The sequence below is a fragment of the Molossus molossus genome, unplaced genomic scaffold, assembly GCF_014108415.1.
Source record: "Molossus molossus isolate mMolMol1 unplaced genomic scaffold, mMolMol1.p scaffold_m16_p_8, whole genome shotgun sequence".
Classification (NCBI taxonomy): domain Eukaryota; kingdom Metazoa; phylum Chordata; class Mammalia; order Chiroptera; family Molossidae; genus Molossus; species Molossus molossus.
The window spans coordinates 67,642,168-67,659,269 of NW_023425402.1; the positions used below are offsets into that span (position 1 = coordinate 67,642,168).

The 17,102-nt window shown below is 41.8% G+C and overlaps 1 protein-coding gene across 2 annotated transcripts in view; it reads right to left on the minus strand.

Annotated features, from left to right (window-relative positions):
• Positions 1–3,309: 3,309 nt before the first annotated feature.
• METTL24 (methyltransferase like 24) overlaps positions 3,310–17,102 on the minus strand; it is a 102,255-nt gene continuing 88,462 nt past the window's right edge. For both annotated transcript variants that reach the window (XM_036249224.1, XM_036249223.1), the window contains one exon: positions 3,310–3,851. In XM_036249224.1, the coding sequence (XP_036105117.1) occupies positions 3,537–3,851 (315 nt within the window). In that variant the 3' untranslated portion in view covers positions 3,310–3,536. The remainder of the gene's footprint in view (positions 3,852–17,102) is intronic.

Sequence of the window (17,102 nt, forward strand, 5' to 3'; positions counted from 1 at the left end):
TTTGTAGTGGTTTTGCCTGCTCTTCACCAGCAGGATCTCCCCAGACACCACTGCTGTGGTGACCTAGACCGTTTCTTATGCCCTACACCAGTTCTGCAGGGTGGGGATTCTGCCCCCTAGGGGGCCTTTGGCACCATTTGGAGACATAGCTGGTTGTCGTTACTGAAGAGACGGGGAAAGTGCTCCTGGGATCTAGTGGGGAGAACCAGAGATGTCGCTAAACACCCGCCAGTGCACAGAACAGCCTCCCTCCCCCAACAAAGAATTATCCAGCCCAAAATGGCAGCAGTGCTGAGGTTAAGAAACCCTGGCCAACACAATAAGCAAAATAAATTCTAGAGGCAGGGAAACCATAGCAACAGTCAGAAAATTCATCATAAACTTCAAACTCTCCATAAAGGGAATGATAGTCTTAGAAATAAGCATAAAAAGGTACAAATAACTATTGAACAGGCTGCCTAAGTAGGTGGGTGTGGGTGGGTGTGTTTGTGATTTATTTTGAGTTTGTCCACCCATTCTTGCTTCAAATATGTATGTATGTGTGTATGTGTGTATGTGTGTGTGTGTGTGTATATATAATATATATATATTTATTTATAATGTATATTTATATAATGTATATATATTTTTTATTTTTTTGTTTATGATGTCAATGTCCTGTACCACCAATCTGGAATAAATGGTAACTTGCCCTATACAAAGGGGGCTTTTAGTAATGCCATAAATCTTCAAGCTCATGAATAAAAAAGTCTTATATGGCCCTGACCAGGGCTTCTCAGTGGTTAGAGCATAAGCCCATGGACCCAAGGGTAGCGGATTTGATTCCCAGTCAAGGGCACATACCTGGGTTGCAGGTTAAATCTCCAGCCCTGGTCAGCATGCAAAAGGTAACCGGTTGATATGTCTCTCTCACATGGAAGTTTGTCTCTCTCTCTCCCTCTCCCCCTCCCTCCCTTCCTTCCACTCTCTCTAAATATCAATGGGAAAAATATCCTCAGGTGAGAATTAACAACAAAAATCTTGATATGGGTGTGTACATTTCTGGACACTTAAGATCAGTATACTTCATACTTTAGTGTATAAGAAGGTTTAAAAGGCTTAATGTATAAAAAGGTTTACTGTATATTCTTCAGTGTATAAAATTTTTATGAAAAAAATAAAAGAGCTCCTTAAATAAAAAAGAGAGAATCTGTGATATAATCCTAACAGGAAGTGGACTAAAAGTTAACTTTGTTTTGGAGGCTATGCCATGCAAACCAACAGCATAACTTTAGAGTTTTTTTGTTTTGTTTTATTTCCATTTTTTATTCAGATAGAGTGGAAGGAAGAGAGAGGAAGAGAGAGAGAGAGAAACATCGATGTGAAAGGGACATATCGAGTGGCTGCCACCCGCACAACCAACCAGGGCCGGAGACAAACTGCAAGCGAAGTACATGCCCTTAGCGGGAACCGAACCCGGGTCTCTCTGGACCGCAGGCCAATGCTCTAACCGCTGAGCCAAACTGGCCAGGCCAATAACTTCAGAGTTTGTATGGACCCTTTGTATTTATGAAATTCCTATGGACATTAAAAGCAACTGAACTGCTATTACACATCACACATATTCAAGCTGGTCCTCCCACCTCAATTACTTTTATTAGTTTACTATGGGTTTTTAAATAAAAACCTCATTTATATTTTTAAAAATCATCACTAATTCAGAAAGTCTTATTTCCTTTGAACCTAAGTTAGTGAGCTCATCCAACTCTAAAATATTTTGGTTTCTCACTTGAGTAATGGTATTTTCAAACTGCTGCAAGAAACAAAAAGCCAACCCAGGGAATGTCTGGGATAGAATTAGACAAAAATCCAGGAAAAGGAATAAAGTTTAGTAGTAATCAGTATTCTATTCCCTCCCCAAATTTCTTGAACAAACATGTATGGTTTCCCTGCTCTGTCAGTATGTTAAAAGTATCAGAAAATATGCTTAACGTATTAGGTGATACTTTGATTTATTTTATATTATTTAATTAATTTATTTGAAATAGGATTTTTGAACATTATTCGTGGGGGTAAATGTCTAATCTTCAAATAGAAGTGAAAAAGTTCATTTGAACTACTGAGAACCTGCATTTTCTGCTTCGACGTGAGAGAGACACGAGTGGATGCCACCCACACGATCCCAACCAGGGCGGGGGACAAACTGCAACTGAGGTATGAGCCCTTAGCGGGAACCGAACACAGGACACTCTGGTCTATGGGCCGATGCTATAACTGCTGAACCAAACTGGCTAGGGCGCTTTTTTTTTTTTTTTAAGTAAAAAGGATTGGTGCTACTGAAGAATGAATAACCATCCCAGGGAAGAAACTCTGGCCTTGGATCACAGACTTATACCAAACACCAACTGGTAGTAAAAAAAACCACATTTAATCTTTGAGATAATGTATTTAAAAAATAAAAGTATTGACAGCCCTGGACAGTGTGCTCAGTGATTAGAGCATTGGCCCTCAGACTGAAGGGTCGAAGGTTGGATTTCCAGTCAAGGGCACATACCTGGGCTGCAGGTTAAATCCCCGACCCCGGTTATGGCACATGTGGCACATGTGGGAGGCAACAAATCGGTGTGTCTCTCTCACATTGATGTTTCTCTCTCTCTCTTTCTCTCTCTTTCTCTCTCTCTCTCTCCCCCCGTCTCCTCCCTCCTGTCCACTCTCTCTAAAACAAAAATAAATGGAAAAAATATCCTCAGGTGAGGATTAACAAAAAAACAAACAAAAAGAATTGACAGCACAGGGAAGTCTGTGGTTGAGAAATCAGGTCTGAAGTCAGAAGAGGCAACAGTCAAGACTCGAATGCTGCTTTGTGCTTAGTTCAGAGGAACAGACGGGGAGGTAAGGCTGCGATGCGAAGAATGCTGAGTCGCAGCTCTCGCTAGTCTAGTCGAAGTCAGTGACAGAATTCGGTGTGTCTCAGCTCTCAGTCTCAGTGGTCCTTAGAAAACCATGGCATGGCCTGGTAAAGGCTGAGGAGGAATGAATGAAATCTATAAGGTGTAAAGGATGTTACTGACAAGGTGAACAAAAAGAACCTGAAAGAGGTGAGTTCAAGTCAAATGAAAGGTCTCATTTTAAACAGTAGGCTACAAACTGAAGATCTCATCAACCCAGTAAACGTGGAAAATATATATAATTTCTTTTTTATATATGTTGGTGAATTCAGATGCATAATGAATTTTTGAAAAAGACTGAAGTGGAGGACGATCTTCCAAATTAAGGTGAAGGAAGACAAATACCCCCACTCTGTTAGAGGCAGACAGGCAAAGAGCCTGGGTCTGGGCCCATGAGGGCCAGTTCCTGTGCCCACCCCTCAACAAGGGTTAACTGTGTCCCTACCAAATGGCAGGTGCCAGGCTACATGCACCACAAAAACAAAAATAATGCCCACCTCAAGCAGGTAACAGGCTAATGGGAGACTACACGAGTAAAATGACTAGTAGTATCATGGACACACTCCATTCTGCAAATACTTCCTTGAGTTCTTGATGAAGTCCTACATCCTATTTCCACCTTGTATTTACCCAACTGAGAGTGTAACAGCTACTTGCATTGAAAATGTCTTTCTTCAGGAATATCTGAGGCTTCGATAAATCTTTGTAACTGTGAAAAAGCCTGAAATCCTTTAGTTCTAACTCTTTGAGGAGGCTGTACCAGAACCGCACGACACTACTGTCACTGCCGCTGACCTCGAACCCAGGCCAGTGGAGGTGGATCTCAAAGATGAGCTGTCCAATCTGTTCAAGGACATCTTCCAAAATAAGATTTTCCAAAACTTTCCACTCTGCACTCTCCAGATCTGCTTTGAGAACATCAATCTGTAACAAAATTATAAAACAAGATTTGCAGATTTAATAAACATGGTTTAAAATGCCATCTTGGTAGCATGAGCATCACTGTTTAACCATCTCCCCAGAAAGCAGAATTGTTCAAATTTTAGATTTAGAGGTCTTTTTCAAATGACCACTTAAGAATTTCTAATTTCACTCCACACCAAACATGAATATACAAATAATGAAATGCCAGTCAGATATAATGCACCCTCTTATTTTATGCCCAGCGGGAACAGATGCCCAAGAAGGAGAGGCTGGGCTGTGTGTATCATGTAGCTCCTTGTCCATGGCCTCTCCCCCAGAAACCTATGTGCTGCACAGAGGAACCCAAGTGTGTCCAGACAGAACAGTGGCCTGCAGGGAGGGCCTGACAGAGGACCACGGCCTGCAGGGACCACCTCATGAACTTTACCCTCCAGCTCCATCAGGACTGGAAGCCAGGGAAAGAGTCCTCGGGTATCTGAATATTGGGCTTGTAAAAAAATTATATTATTCCATGATTTCATTAAAAAGTATGTATCAGTACAACATTCTTTTCTTTTTCTGTATTGATTTTAGAGAGAGAGAAAGGCAGAGGGAGAGAGAGATAGAAACATCGATGAGAGAGAACATTGATTGCCTGCCTCCTACATGCCCCCCCCACTGGGCATTGGGCCCACAACCTGGGCATGTACCCTGACTGGGAATCGAACCAGCGACCTCTTGGTGCATGGGTCGACGCTCAACCGGTGAGCCACACTCTTTTTTTTTTAAAAGGCAAAAATACCATTCTCTGTTCATTTAATGAATACAAGTTCACATTCAGGGTGAGATAAATATAGACAAAAGAGTAGGATGGGAGAGATTTTACAATTAATTAAGTTATGAAAGTCTGCTCCTTTTTGCTGACTTTGCACAAAATCCATTAGAATAACAGAACTCCAAATACCCAGAAAGCAATGAAAGCTAATTACTTACTGAGAACCTATATGTGCCCGGCTCTACGCTAAGTGCTTCATCTTGCAATATCCATTTACGCCTCTCAACAATTCTGAAAGGATGATTCTCTTAGTATCCCTACTTAGAGTTTAGGAAAACAGTCTCACAATAACCACTCCTGTCACATAGCTGGAGAGGCAGGAATAAAATTTGAACCGAATCTGTCTACTGGCCCATGTTCTTAACCACTACACAAAGTTAACTCTCCATAAACCATAAGAGGAAAAACAGTAACTCGGAGCCCCTAAAAGGCTTTTGGTTTGGAAAATAAGGTGATAGTGGAGAGTGAATAAGGGTCAGCAAGTAGAAGTATTGTTAGCAACATCACCACTTTACATTTGCAGAGCAGTTTCAGCTTAAAGAACTATTTTCTACATGTATAATCTTGGTAAAACAGCCCTGTCTGCAGACAAGGTGTTGGTAAATATGACTTTCTGTTGTCGAGGAATGGCGAAGTGGAAGTAGAGGTGAAGGTGAGACCACATCGAGGAAGGTGACAGCATTCCGGAATGATGGGGATGGAGGGGATCCCCGCAGCAGAGCCAAGGCTGGCTTCCCAAGAGGCAACATGCAACCCTAATCAGCATTTCAGGAAGGGCCAGCTGAAGTCACCGATATCCTGCCCATGAAAGTGAAACATCTCTGCGTGTTCAGAAAGATGGATAAGGACCAAGACCAGTTCTGGCCCAGCCTCTCCTCTCTCCGCGCATGGTTGTTTGATAAGTTTCTCAAATGCAGCTGAGACACGAGGCTCTCAGTGCAGTGACAGTATTTCTTGTGGGGTTTCAGAGTTGGATAGAGAAGATGTATAGAATTCAGATGTAATCACTCCAAGAAAATAGTCTTTGCTGGGCATCTTGGGGTCCTGTGGAAGATGTTTTCATTCTCTGGCCTTGGATAGTACCTCCTGGCCCATCAGGGAGAGTGATGATGACAACAACCCCAAGGTTACCAAAAGGCCTTAGAAAAGGCTACATATCTCTAAATCAGCTGGTTGGTTCAACAGTTTCAAAATCAAAGAGAAAAACTTAAACAAAAAAAAAGCAACAACCTTCTTTTCTGAAAGAAAAGAGCCAAGGCAGGTTCCAAGTGAACAGAAACAAGGCTGAAATAGTTCTTGTCAGTTGGACACAATAGAATTAATTTACCCTTTTTTCATCTCTGTGACCCTGGTACTTCCTTGGCTTTGTTTAATTTTTTAAGCTTAAGCAGAATATTCTTAAATGAAGGCAATTAATCTGCCAAAAGAACTATTTAATCAAAACTTCACAACACTTTCTAATCGGTGCATAAAATATCCAAAACCCCAAATCAACTTTTGTTGTGCCAATTCACATAGTCAAGAATTTCTTAGGTTCCTTATAGATTTACTTTTTACTGTGTTTTTCTGTGAGCTTGCATATGCTGAATGATTAATAAATCAAAGCATTAAAGTGACAGGGTAAAGCAAATCAGCCTATACTTGACCTAAAAACTATAATTATGAAGCATAGAGGAATGTACTTTATGCAATTTTTCCAAACATTTCTAAAATAAGCTGTTAATCAGAAGTTATGAGCAAATGAAAAGTAACCAGATTATTTGGTTAAATCACAGTAAATATATGCTTCTTTTGGAAATCCAATTTTCTTTTTTTCTAATTTATTTTTATTGTTGGAAGTATTATAGATGTCTCCCTTTTTTCCCCCATTGACCCCCTCCATCTCATTCCCACTCCCCTATACCTTCACCACACTAATGTCTGTGTCCACCGGTTACACATATATGCATATAAATTCTTTGGTTAATCTCTTCCCACTCCCCTTCCCCCTAGAAATCCAATTTTCTTTTTCTTTCTTTTTTTTTTAAATATGTTTTTATTGATTTTTAGATAGAGAGGAAGGGAGAGGGAGAAAGAAATAGAAACATCCATGAGAGACATCAATTATCAGTCCTCTGCACACCCCCTACTGGGGATAAATTCCACAACCTGGGCATATGCTCTGACCAGGAACAGAACCAGGACTTCTCAGTCCATGGGGCAACGCTCAATACACTGAGCCACACTGGCCAGGCTGGAAGTCCAATTTTCATTTACAAAATGCTAATCCATTCTAAAAAGCAAAATGTATATTCAAACATGACATCTCCACCCCCTTTTGATTTCAGTGACTGAAAATTCTCCACTTCAATCAGAATTGCACAGGTTGGTCCGACTCGTTCAGCCCAGGTGTGACGAGGCACTGAGGAGCAGAGATAGACAAACACTGTGAATAAAACGTGGTTTTCGCTTGCACTATACTTTTTCTAGCATTTCAGAATGTTCTATTACCACTATTTTGCAAATATAGTTTCCATTATTACTGAATAATGCACCCAATATTATTGTTATTATAAGGTACTAAACATCTCTAAATAAGATATGCCAATTTTAATATTCTAATATCAGTATTCTACAATTAAGGCTCTAAAAAAAATCGTGCAAATGATCATAGCAGAATAGTCAAATGCCGCCCTGGCCGGTTTGGCTCAGCAGTTAGAGTGTCGGCCTGCGGTCTGGAGAGACCCGGGTTCAGTTCCCTCTAAGGGCATGTACCTCGGTTGCAGTTTGTCCCTGGCCCTGGTTGGGTCATGTGGGTGGCAGCCACTCGATGTGTCCCTTTCACGTTGATGTTTCTCTCTCTCTCTTCCTCTCTCTCCCTCCAACTCTATCTGAACAAAAAATGGAAAAAATGTCCTCGGGTGAGGATAAAACAAAACAAACAACAGAATAGTCAATTGCCAATCTTTTTCTTTTTTTCTTTATTGTCTGGCCGGTGTGGCCCAGTGGTTGAGCTTGGATCCATGCACCAAGAGGTCGTCGGTTGGATTCCCAGTCAGGGCACATGCCCAGGTTGTGGGCCCGATCCCCAGTGGGGGGCATGCAGGAGGCAGCCAATCAATGTTCTCTCTCATCGATATATATATATATTTTATTCTCACCCGAGGACATTTTTGCATTTATCCTCAGATAGAGAGAGGAGGGATAGAAGGAGAAAGAGAGAAACATAGATGTGAGAGAGACATATCGAGTGGTTGCCACCCACACAACCCCAACTGGGGCCGGGGATGAACTGCAACGGAGGTACGTGCCCTTAGCGGGAACCGAACCCCAGCACTCTCCAGTCCACGGGATGACGCTCTAACCGCCGAGCCAAACTGGCCAGGGCTCCCATTGATATTTTTATCTCTCCCTTTCTCTCTCTCTAAAATCAATAAAGAAAAATTATTTTTTATTTTTATTAAAAAATGTTTTTCTTTATTGATTTTAGAGAGAGAGAAAGGGAGAGATAAAAATATCGATTAGCGAGAACACTGATTGGCTGCCTCCGGCATGGCCCCCACTGGGGATCGGGCCCACAACCTGGGCATGGGCCCTGACCGAGAATCCAACCGACAACCTCTTGGTGCATGGGTCTATGCTCAACCATTGAGCCACACCAGCCAGACTCAAGTGCCAATCTTAATACAGTTAGGTTAAATCAAGTTTCTTGGGGGTAAAATAAAAACAAAACACAAAAAACTAAGTGTTAACTCTCTGTAATCTCTGGAATGCCTGAAGACATTCTTGGGTAGAAGGGTCTCAAAGAAGGATGATGAAACAACTTTTTGATATCATTTCAGAGGCTTTAAAGAGGTCCTCTTATTAAAAAATTGTCTCCTTTCTTTTATGCCTGAAATATATAACAAATCACCTTTCATAGAACTCTCTGAGGAAATGAGAAATTTAAATTTAACTGGGTTAATATGTGAGGCCACTGGCAGCTTCCTCATTATGGGCACAAGTTTACCCCTCTGTTCATCTACCCAGAAGTGAGAGGAGAGGAAAGGGTGAGGGTGGTGGAGAAGGGACACCAACATTTGTATCAGTTTGCTAGGGCTGCTGAGTAACAAAGTATCACAAAGTGTGTGGCCTCAACAATAGAAATGTATTGCCTCAGCTCTGGAGACTAGACATCAAAATCAAGATGTGGTCCCTCCTAAGGGCTGTGAGGGAGAATCTGGTTTAGGCCTCTCCCCAGCTCCTGGTGGTTTGCCAGCAATCTTTGACATTCCTTGGCTTCTGCATCACTCTGAAATCTGTCTTCATCTTTACATTGTGTTATCCCTGTATGTCTGGGTCCAAATTTATTATCTTTATAAGGGCCCACTCTATACTGGTATGACCTCATTTAAACTAATTATACCTGCAATGTCCCTATTTTCAATTAAGGTCACATTCTGAGGTTCTAGGGGTTAGGACTTCAACATATGAATGGGAGGAGGGGACACAATGCAACCTACAACAGTGTTTGGGGTAGCTATCGCTATAGAGCTTTGGCAAGACGGTATGTGTTCAGGAGCCAGTTCCCCAGGCCAACGGCTAGGGAGAGTGTCCTGTACCAGAGATCCAAGGCCCAGTAACCAGCAGAGGCAATTACGGACATTGTTCTGCCAGTCCCTGCACCAGCCAGCACTGACAGCTCCAACCTGGCTAAGTGTCAAACCCAGAGCAGGTCAACAAGCCTCCAAGGCCAGTTAAAGCCACCATCACAAAACCCCTGTGCATCATTCCCTGCTTCCTTCTAGGCCACAGACCAGGCCCAGCAGGTGCAGTTTGCCTTTGGCACTGTCCCATTCCCTAGATGCAGCCCTCTGTCTCCTTCTGGGACTCCAGGCACTCAACGTCCCCGTGCCTACAGCTTCCCACCTGGCCTTTTCCCCCTCAAGGGGGCCCTCCCACAGGACAGGCAGATTTTGTTACATGCCAGCTGGCTCTCAAGAGGGTAAAAACGGAAGCTGCAATACCTTTAAAGGCCTAGGTCTAGGACTCGCCAGCCTCATTTCCCCTGCTTTCTATTGGCCAAAGCAAGTCAGAAGGCCAGCCCAGATTCAAACGGAGGTGAAATAGATTCTAGACTTTGAGGAGAGGAGTAACATGCACAGAAAAAATGAGATGAATTGTCCATAGCCATATTTGCAGTTAATTGACCACAGTGAGTAAAAGCAATATCACTTTCCATACAAATCCATGAATGAACTATAGTTATTGCAGTAGACATGAATCTTGATTGCACATAAGCAATACTCCAGGAAAAAAAATGAATAATACTTGATTCATCAGCATATCATTAAAGAAGGGACATTAATTAAAACATGGCATTTGTTATCGGATCTGGCTTTCCTTAGAAATTGACAGAAGAAGGAAAAAAGGAAATTGACAGAGAACATAGGATATACAATGGATTAAGGATGACTAATAAAAATATTGAAAAGGACAAGTAAATATGTATGCATCTTTGACAGTATATTAGTCTATTAGGAATGCTATGACAAAATGCCACAGACTGGGCGACTTTAACAACAGAAGTTTCCAGTTCTCAGAGTTTGGGAGACTTAGAAGTCCCAGATCAAGGTGTCAGTAGGTTTGGTTTCTCCTGAGGCCTCTTTTCTTGGCTCAATGATGGCTGCTTTCTGAGTCCTCACATGGCCTTTCTTCTGTATGTGAGCACTCTTGGTATCTCTTCTTCTTATAAAAACATCGGTCCTGTTGGACTAGGTGACTTCATTTAACCTTAATTACCTTTCTAAAGGCCTGGTCACCAAACACAGTCACATTGTAGAGTTGGTGATTCAACCTATGAATTTTGGAGGAGACACAATTCAGCCCATAACAGATATAAAACAGGTACTTTTGATATCCTGTAATTAGAGACCACCAGTATCCCTCCACAAAGAGTTTCAAAACACATCCTTGCTACTGTTATGGCTTCTGGAGAGCCAGCATTTCTTCCTCCTCTGTAGGTAATAGCTAATTCCAGTTCTGAGTGGTAAAAATGTGAGCCTCCTAATTTGTTGAAGATGAGTCATAATGTGTGGCAGATTTTATTTTCCAAAGATGGTCTTAGCACTAACTCCCATTTCACATGCTTTTCTACAATATGGCCTTGACCCTCTTCCCATCCAGATATGGGGTTGGTGTTCCCTCTTCAGAGATGGCCTCATGGGGTGCAACCTGCATAGTTACACCAGGCCCCGCACTTAAAAGGCAACTTGATTTATTGTTCTCTTGTCCTTGACTTGAAATTCTTAGTAAGTTTTGAACAAGAGACCCTGCATTTTCATTATTCACTGCACCCCACAAATTATTCATCCTGCCTTGCGACCTCCCCCTTGAGTGTTAATGGGCTTGTGACTGCTGACTAATAGAGGATGATAGAACTCTAGATAACATCTAAGCCTGAGCCACAAAAGGTGATGCAACTTCTATTTTGTTCACTGGTAACTCACTCTGGAAATCTTTAGCCACCATACAAGTATCTGCCTTCCCTGGGAGCACCAAACTAGCCTTTGCAGAGAGACCGCATGAAGAGGCCCTGGGTCAGAATGAAGAGAGGGATGAATGATCAGAATGAAGCCTGGATGACCCCAGCTGCTCAGCCATCATCGGACTACACCCACATGACATACTCGGAGCCAGAACTGCCCACCAAAGCCTGTCCCCAAACAGACCCCCAGAAACTGAGACATAATTAAATGATCAATTGTCACTGTTTTACGAAAGTTTAGTTTTGGGGGTAACTCATTATGTAGCAGTAAATAACTAGAACAGAGACCAAGTACTATTTATGCAAATAGTCCTTTTTAAAGTGAAAAGTTCCTTGGATAGTGTCACATCCTATATATTCCAAAGCTGTGATTTCTAGAAATTAATATATATTTAACAAAAATATTTTCTTATTCAAAAACCAATACATGTTCATTATTTAAAAGTTAAAACTACAGCCCTGGCCGGTTTGGCTCAGCGGTTGGAGCGTCGGCATGCGGTACAGAGAGACCTGGGTTCGATTCCCGCTAAGGGCACGTACCTTGGTTGCAGTTTGTCCCCGGCCCTGGTTGGTCATGCGGGTGGCAGCCACTCGATGTGTCCCTTCACATCGATGTTTCTCTCTGTCTCTCTTCCTCTCTTTCCCTCCTGCTCTATCTGAACAAAAAATGGAAAAATGTCCTCGGGTGAGGATAAAAAAAAAAAAAAAAGTTAAAACTATAGCTCTGGCCAGTTTGGCTCAGCGGTTAGAGCATCAGCCTGTGGTTCAGAGAGACCCGGGTTCAGTTCCCGCTAAGGGAATGTACCTCGGTTGCAGTTTGTCCCCGGCCCTGGTTGGGCTGTGCGGGTGGTAACCACTCGATGTGTTCCTTTCACGTCAATATTTCTCTCTCTCTCTCTCTCCCTCCTACTCTATCTGAACAAAACAAAAAGGGAAAATGTCCTCGGGTGAGGATAAAAAAAAAAAGTTAAAACTACAAATGAGGAAAAAAAGAAAGGAATTAAAATGCCCACAATCCAGAGTTTAAAAACAGTTAACTCTTGAACACCTGGTATATTTCTTGCTAAACATTTTTCTTTGCCTTTACATCTGAACAATTCACTAGATGAGACAAAACTTGCATGCCATTTAAAGAAAAACAAGACAAATCAATTTTAACTAATTATATGTTAAATCGTCTTCATATAACGTTTTATTTAAAACATTTTAATAAAAATGCTTTAGCTATTGCTCTATATTTAATCTTCAAAAGGATATAGATTCTTTTTCCACCCAGGAAATGTGTATTAAAGCTTAAAAACCATCTATTATAAAGTTAATTAACCATTATATTAATAAAAATTCCTGGCCAGAAGCCAGTTATATGAGTTACACCAATGAAACATCAATATTAACCATCCAGCTTATCAATACACTAACAAAGAAGAAGGGACTTCCCATTCAGGCCATAAATGACCTGCATACACAGCTACTTGCCTCAATATTAGCTGTCTGGTTTAGGGTCCAGAACTGTATTCTATGCCATTTACAGATACATCTCATATTTTGTAAAAGATAAATTCCTGGAAGAGAGTGTAGAAATTGAGTTTTGTAATTGGGCTTATATTTGTGAAATTATTCACTGACCCCTTATGTAGTTATTTATAAATATTAAAAAAATTAAAAATATATAAATAATTAAATTATAATCAATTACCTACCACTCCCCAAAATCAAGCTATATCCATTCTCCATATTCATTACAATTTGGGTCAATATTCAATCATAGTTTTTAAATAATTGTGTCAATACAACTTCTTCCTGCTTTTTGGATTAATTATGAAAAGTTGTTTTTAATGATTAAAGTAAATCCAAACTTTTTTTGTTGTTGTTAATCCTCACCCAAGGATATTTTTCCATTGGTTTTTAGAGTGGAAGAGAGGGAGGGAGGAAGAGAGAGACACATGCTTCAATTTCTTGCCTCCCACAAGTGCTCTTGGGCTAGGGATGGAACCTGTAACCCAGGCATATGCCCTTGACTGGGAATCAAACCCATGACCCTTGAGGTGCCCAGGCTGATGCTCTAACTGCTGAGCCAAACCAGTCAGGGTTAAATTCAAGCTTTTATATATCAAATCTACTTAAAGCAAAGTATGTATATCTGCACCTACCAGATTAAAGCTGAACACATTAGAAAGAGGATCATGTTTTTGTAGAAAAATAAAAGAAATTAATCTATCTTAAATGAACAAGAGGATTAAAAGTCTCTTTAAGAGCCTTTGGCTTTAAACACATTAGATCAGGCTCAATCACCACTGTGGGCTGGCAGAAATGAAACATTACAAGATTTCTTCTACCACCGGGGAAGGGAGATAAGACTCACCCTGTGTATTATGAGAAATATAAAGGGCCAATCTAAGCTAATATAGGACCAGTTCTGAACTAATAATAAAAGAAAATAAGTTTTATGCAGTAATCAGCTCACAGAAATAACCTCTGTAGGGGAGCAAGACTCAGCAAATGAATTAAAAAAAAAAACAATTAGTAAAACATTTACAAACAAAGACTTTTTTTTTTTTTTTTGCCACTTCTCCAGCCTGTTCTAAAGAATCCAACCTGAGGCTGCTGAGCAAGAATCTTCTGGGCAGGTTCAAGTGATGTAATACCTAACCTCAGAAACCTAGGTCAGGGGTAGGTCATTGGTGAGCTGGTGACAAGTCAAGAAGTCAGAAGTCAGCAAGGCTATGGATGACATAGAGCAGAAAGGAACAAAGCAGTGTAAATTCAAGCAGGATTGAGGTGGCAGAAAGGGACCTGGCCAAGAGCAGACAGTGGCAGGACCAAGGACAGGGCCAATCAGCTGCTTTAATTTCTTTATTTCTACCCCACTTCCCTGGGCAGATGAAAACAACATGCAGTCTCTGACCTTAGATCAGAACCCCGTGCCTTAAAGCGGCATCACCTGGTTAATTTATTTTTCTGGCCTAATCCTCTTTATGCAAGCATTCTCAAGTATTTCCAGAAAGAGATGGAACATAAAACAAACATGTATAAACTATTCCTAAACAAATAGGTGTGTAAACAAATAAATGACCAAGTAAACATCCAAATAAAATGTTCTTCAGGTTCAACAGGAGGTCTTTGAAGTGGGACCAAGTCGACCTCAGAGTATGTGAGGCCAGCAATGTGACTTTGGATACATAAAACATGGCCCAAATGCAAAAAGCAAGCACTATTTAGGAGGACACAAACAAAATAAACTCATTACTTTATTTAGCTATTTTTTCCCAACATACTGAAATATGAATTAAAAAAGTAACACCATCCTGTGAACATTATGAAAGGATCAGCAGTGAGTGAAGTCAAGTGTTAGAAGACAGAAATAAGACATGAGGGAGCAGGAAGAGATCTCAGGGTAGGTGTTGTATGTCAGGGTCACCTTGACATTCTACATTTCTGGACCCTGGACTGACTTCCAGGGACGTATATGACAGGATTTCCACCCATTTGCTGGCATGCCTGATTCCTTCCCCTTACTTGGGCTGTCAGTTCTTCCAGGGCAGGACTTAACTCCTCTTTGGTATCAAGTTTCTATGAGAGCTCCTGGCAGGCATTCAGTAATGTCCTATCAGATAACAAGTCCTGTCTGTTCTGCCTCTGTAGCATCTTACACCTGGCCCCTCTTCTCTATCCCTCACTTCCACCGTCTTACTTAGGACCACACTGACTGAAAGGGAGGAGGAGGGAACCAAAGGCTGGAAGTTAGGAATGAGAGCAGGGTCCTGATTAGCAACACTTTATGAACCCCACACTTTAGCCAAATGCAATTCTTTGCAATCCCTCAAAATGTCATGAAATGTCCCACCCCTGTTCCTTTACCCATGCTACTTTCTCTGTGTGGAACACCAAACAAAAATATCTGATGGTCACCACCTCCTCCCTCCACCAACACGCAGAACACTACAGTTACCCTTTAAGTACAGGCTGAATTTCATTTTATTTAAGAAACTTCAGTTGTTGGAGTTATTCAATAATCCTTACCCTCAGGATCTAACGCAGAAACAATAACCTAAGAAGTAGCTATTTATCATAATTCTGACAGGGCTTGGAAATATACAAATTATTTTTCTCTTCTGGTATATTTCACTGGTGTTCATCTGCAAAGCTCCCATCCCAAACATTGTCTAGTTAAATGATCCCAGCACTGGAATAAGAAAATAGATGACATCCATACATAATTCTATATATGGCATTCAGCTTTTTTGTCTTGTCATGTGCCTAATGCAGTGAATAGTTCCAATGAATGCGCACAGGAATGCTTAGGAATTCTATGGAGCGGAGCTGGGTTGTCCTGTACAATCGCCACTCACCAAGTGTGGCCATTTAAATTTTAATTAATTAAAATAAAATTAAATTAAAATTTCACTTCCTCTGCCACATTTCAAGTGTCCAACAGTCATCTGTGCTAGTGACTACCATATGGGACAGTTTGGCCATAGGACATTTCGATCGTCACACAGAGTTCTACTGGACAGTGTGCTCAGTGTGAGCGTCTCAGAATCACCTGGAGGGCTTGTGAATACACAGCTTCTGACTCAGTAGACCTGGAGTGGGGCTTGGATATTTGCTTTTCTACCAGAATCCCAGCTGATGGTGCTGCTGCTGGTCCAAGGACCACACTTTGAGAACCACTGGACTTGGCTGATGATGCTGGGGGAGTTTTTTATGGTGTGTGTGCACAGGAGTCTTGGACTCAGCACAGGCCAGGTTCTACCCCTTCTCTTGAGCAGATGCAGACAGTATCTACACCCTGGTAATCTTTGGGAAGGTATATTTTTTCTTTTTTTTTTTTTTTTTCCAATCCTCACCCGAGGACATGTTTCCATTTTTGTTCAAATAGAGTAGGAGGGAGAGAGGAAGACAGAGAGAGAGAAGCATCGACATGAAAGAGACACATCGAGTGGTTGCCTCCTGCACAACCCCAACCAGGGCCAGGGACAAATCACAACCAAGGTATGTGCCCTTGACCGGAGTGGAACCTACGATACTCTAACCACTAAGTCAAACCAACCAGGGTCCAGCTGTTTTCTTAATAAGGATACAGCTATGTCAGCCTTTCCTAAACCACCACCAAGGTGTCAGTGTGGCATGTACTCCCTGGAACCATGAGCAAAACCATGTATTTGTGCCCATCAGCACTTTTCTTTTTTTTTCCTCACCCGAGGACATTTTTCCATTTTTTGCACAGATAGAGTGGGAGGGGGAGAGAGGAAGAAAGAGAGAGAGAGAGAAACATCGACGTGAAAGAGACACATCGAGTGGCTGCCACCTGCACGACCAACCAGAGCCGGGGTCAAACTGCAACCGAGGCACGTGCCCTTAGCGGGAACCGAACCCGGGTCTCTCAGGACCGCAGGCCGACGCTCTAACCGCTGAGCCAAACCGGCCAGGGCCCATCAGCACTTTTCTAAGAATACTGTGGTCAATGAGACCCGGGCTCTGAGGCCGAAGCCTCATCACATGGGTCTAGGGCAGGTTGTGCATCCTCTCGGTGACTCGGAGGAAAACAACAGGGCTGTCTTGAGGTTAAAGGAGAAATGCACCAAAGGCACCTTGCACAGCACGTGTGAGCCCCATCTGTGTTAGCTGTTATCCTTTTTACAAATTCTCAGTGAGGTCCATAACCCCTCCCAATTAAGATTGCCTTGTGTAAGCTAATATTGAAATGTGCGTTCTTTGCACCATAGCAGCTATATTTTGGGAGATGATTCAGGGGGAGAATTGAAATTTGGTAAAAAATATACAGAGCTATTTCAAACATGATAGCCAAGAGCCATCTCTGCAGCGCATTGGCAGGTGAAATCGAAAACAGAATTTCTTCAACTGCATTTCCATCTGACATGAGGCACAAGAGGTACACTCCCTGTGCCCTGGACTGGACTACAAGCTCCAT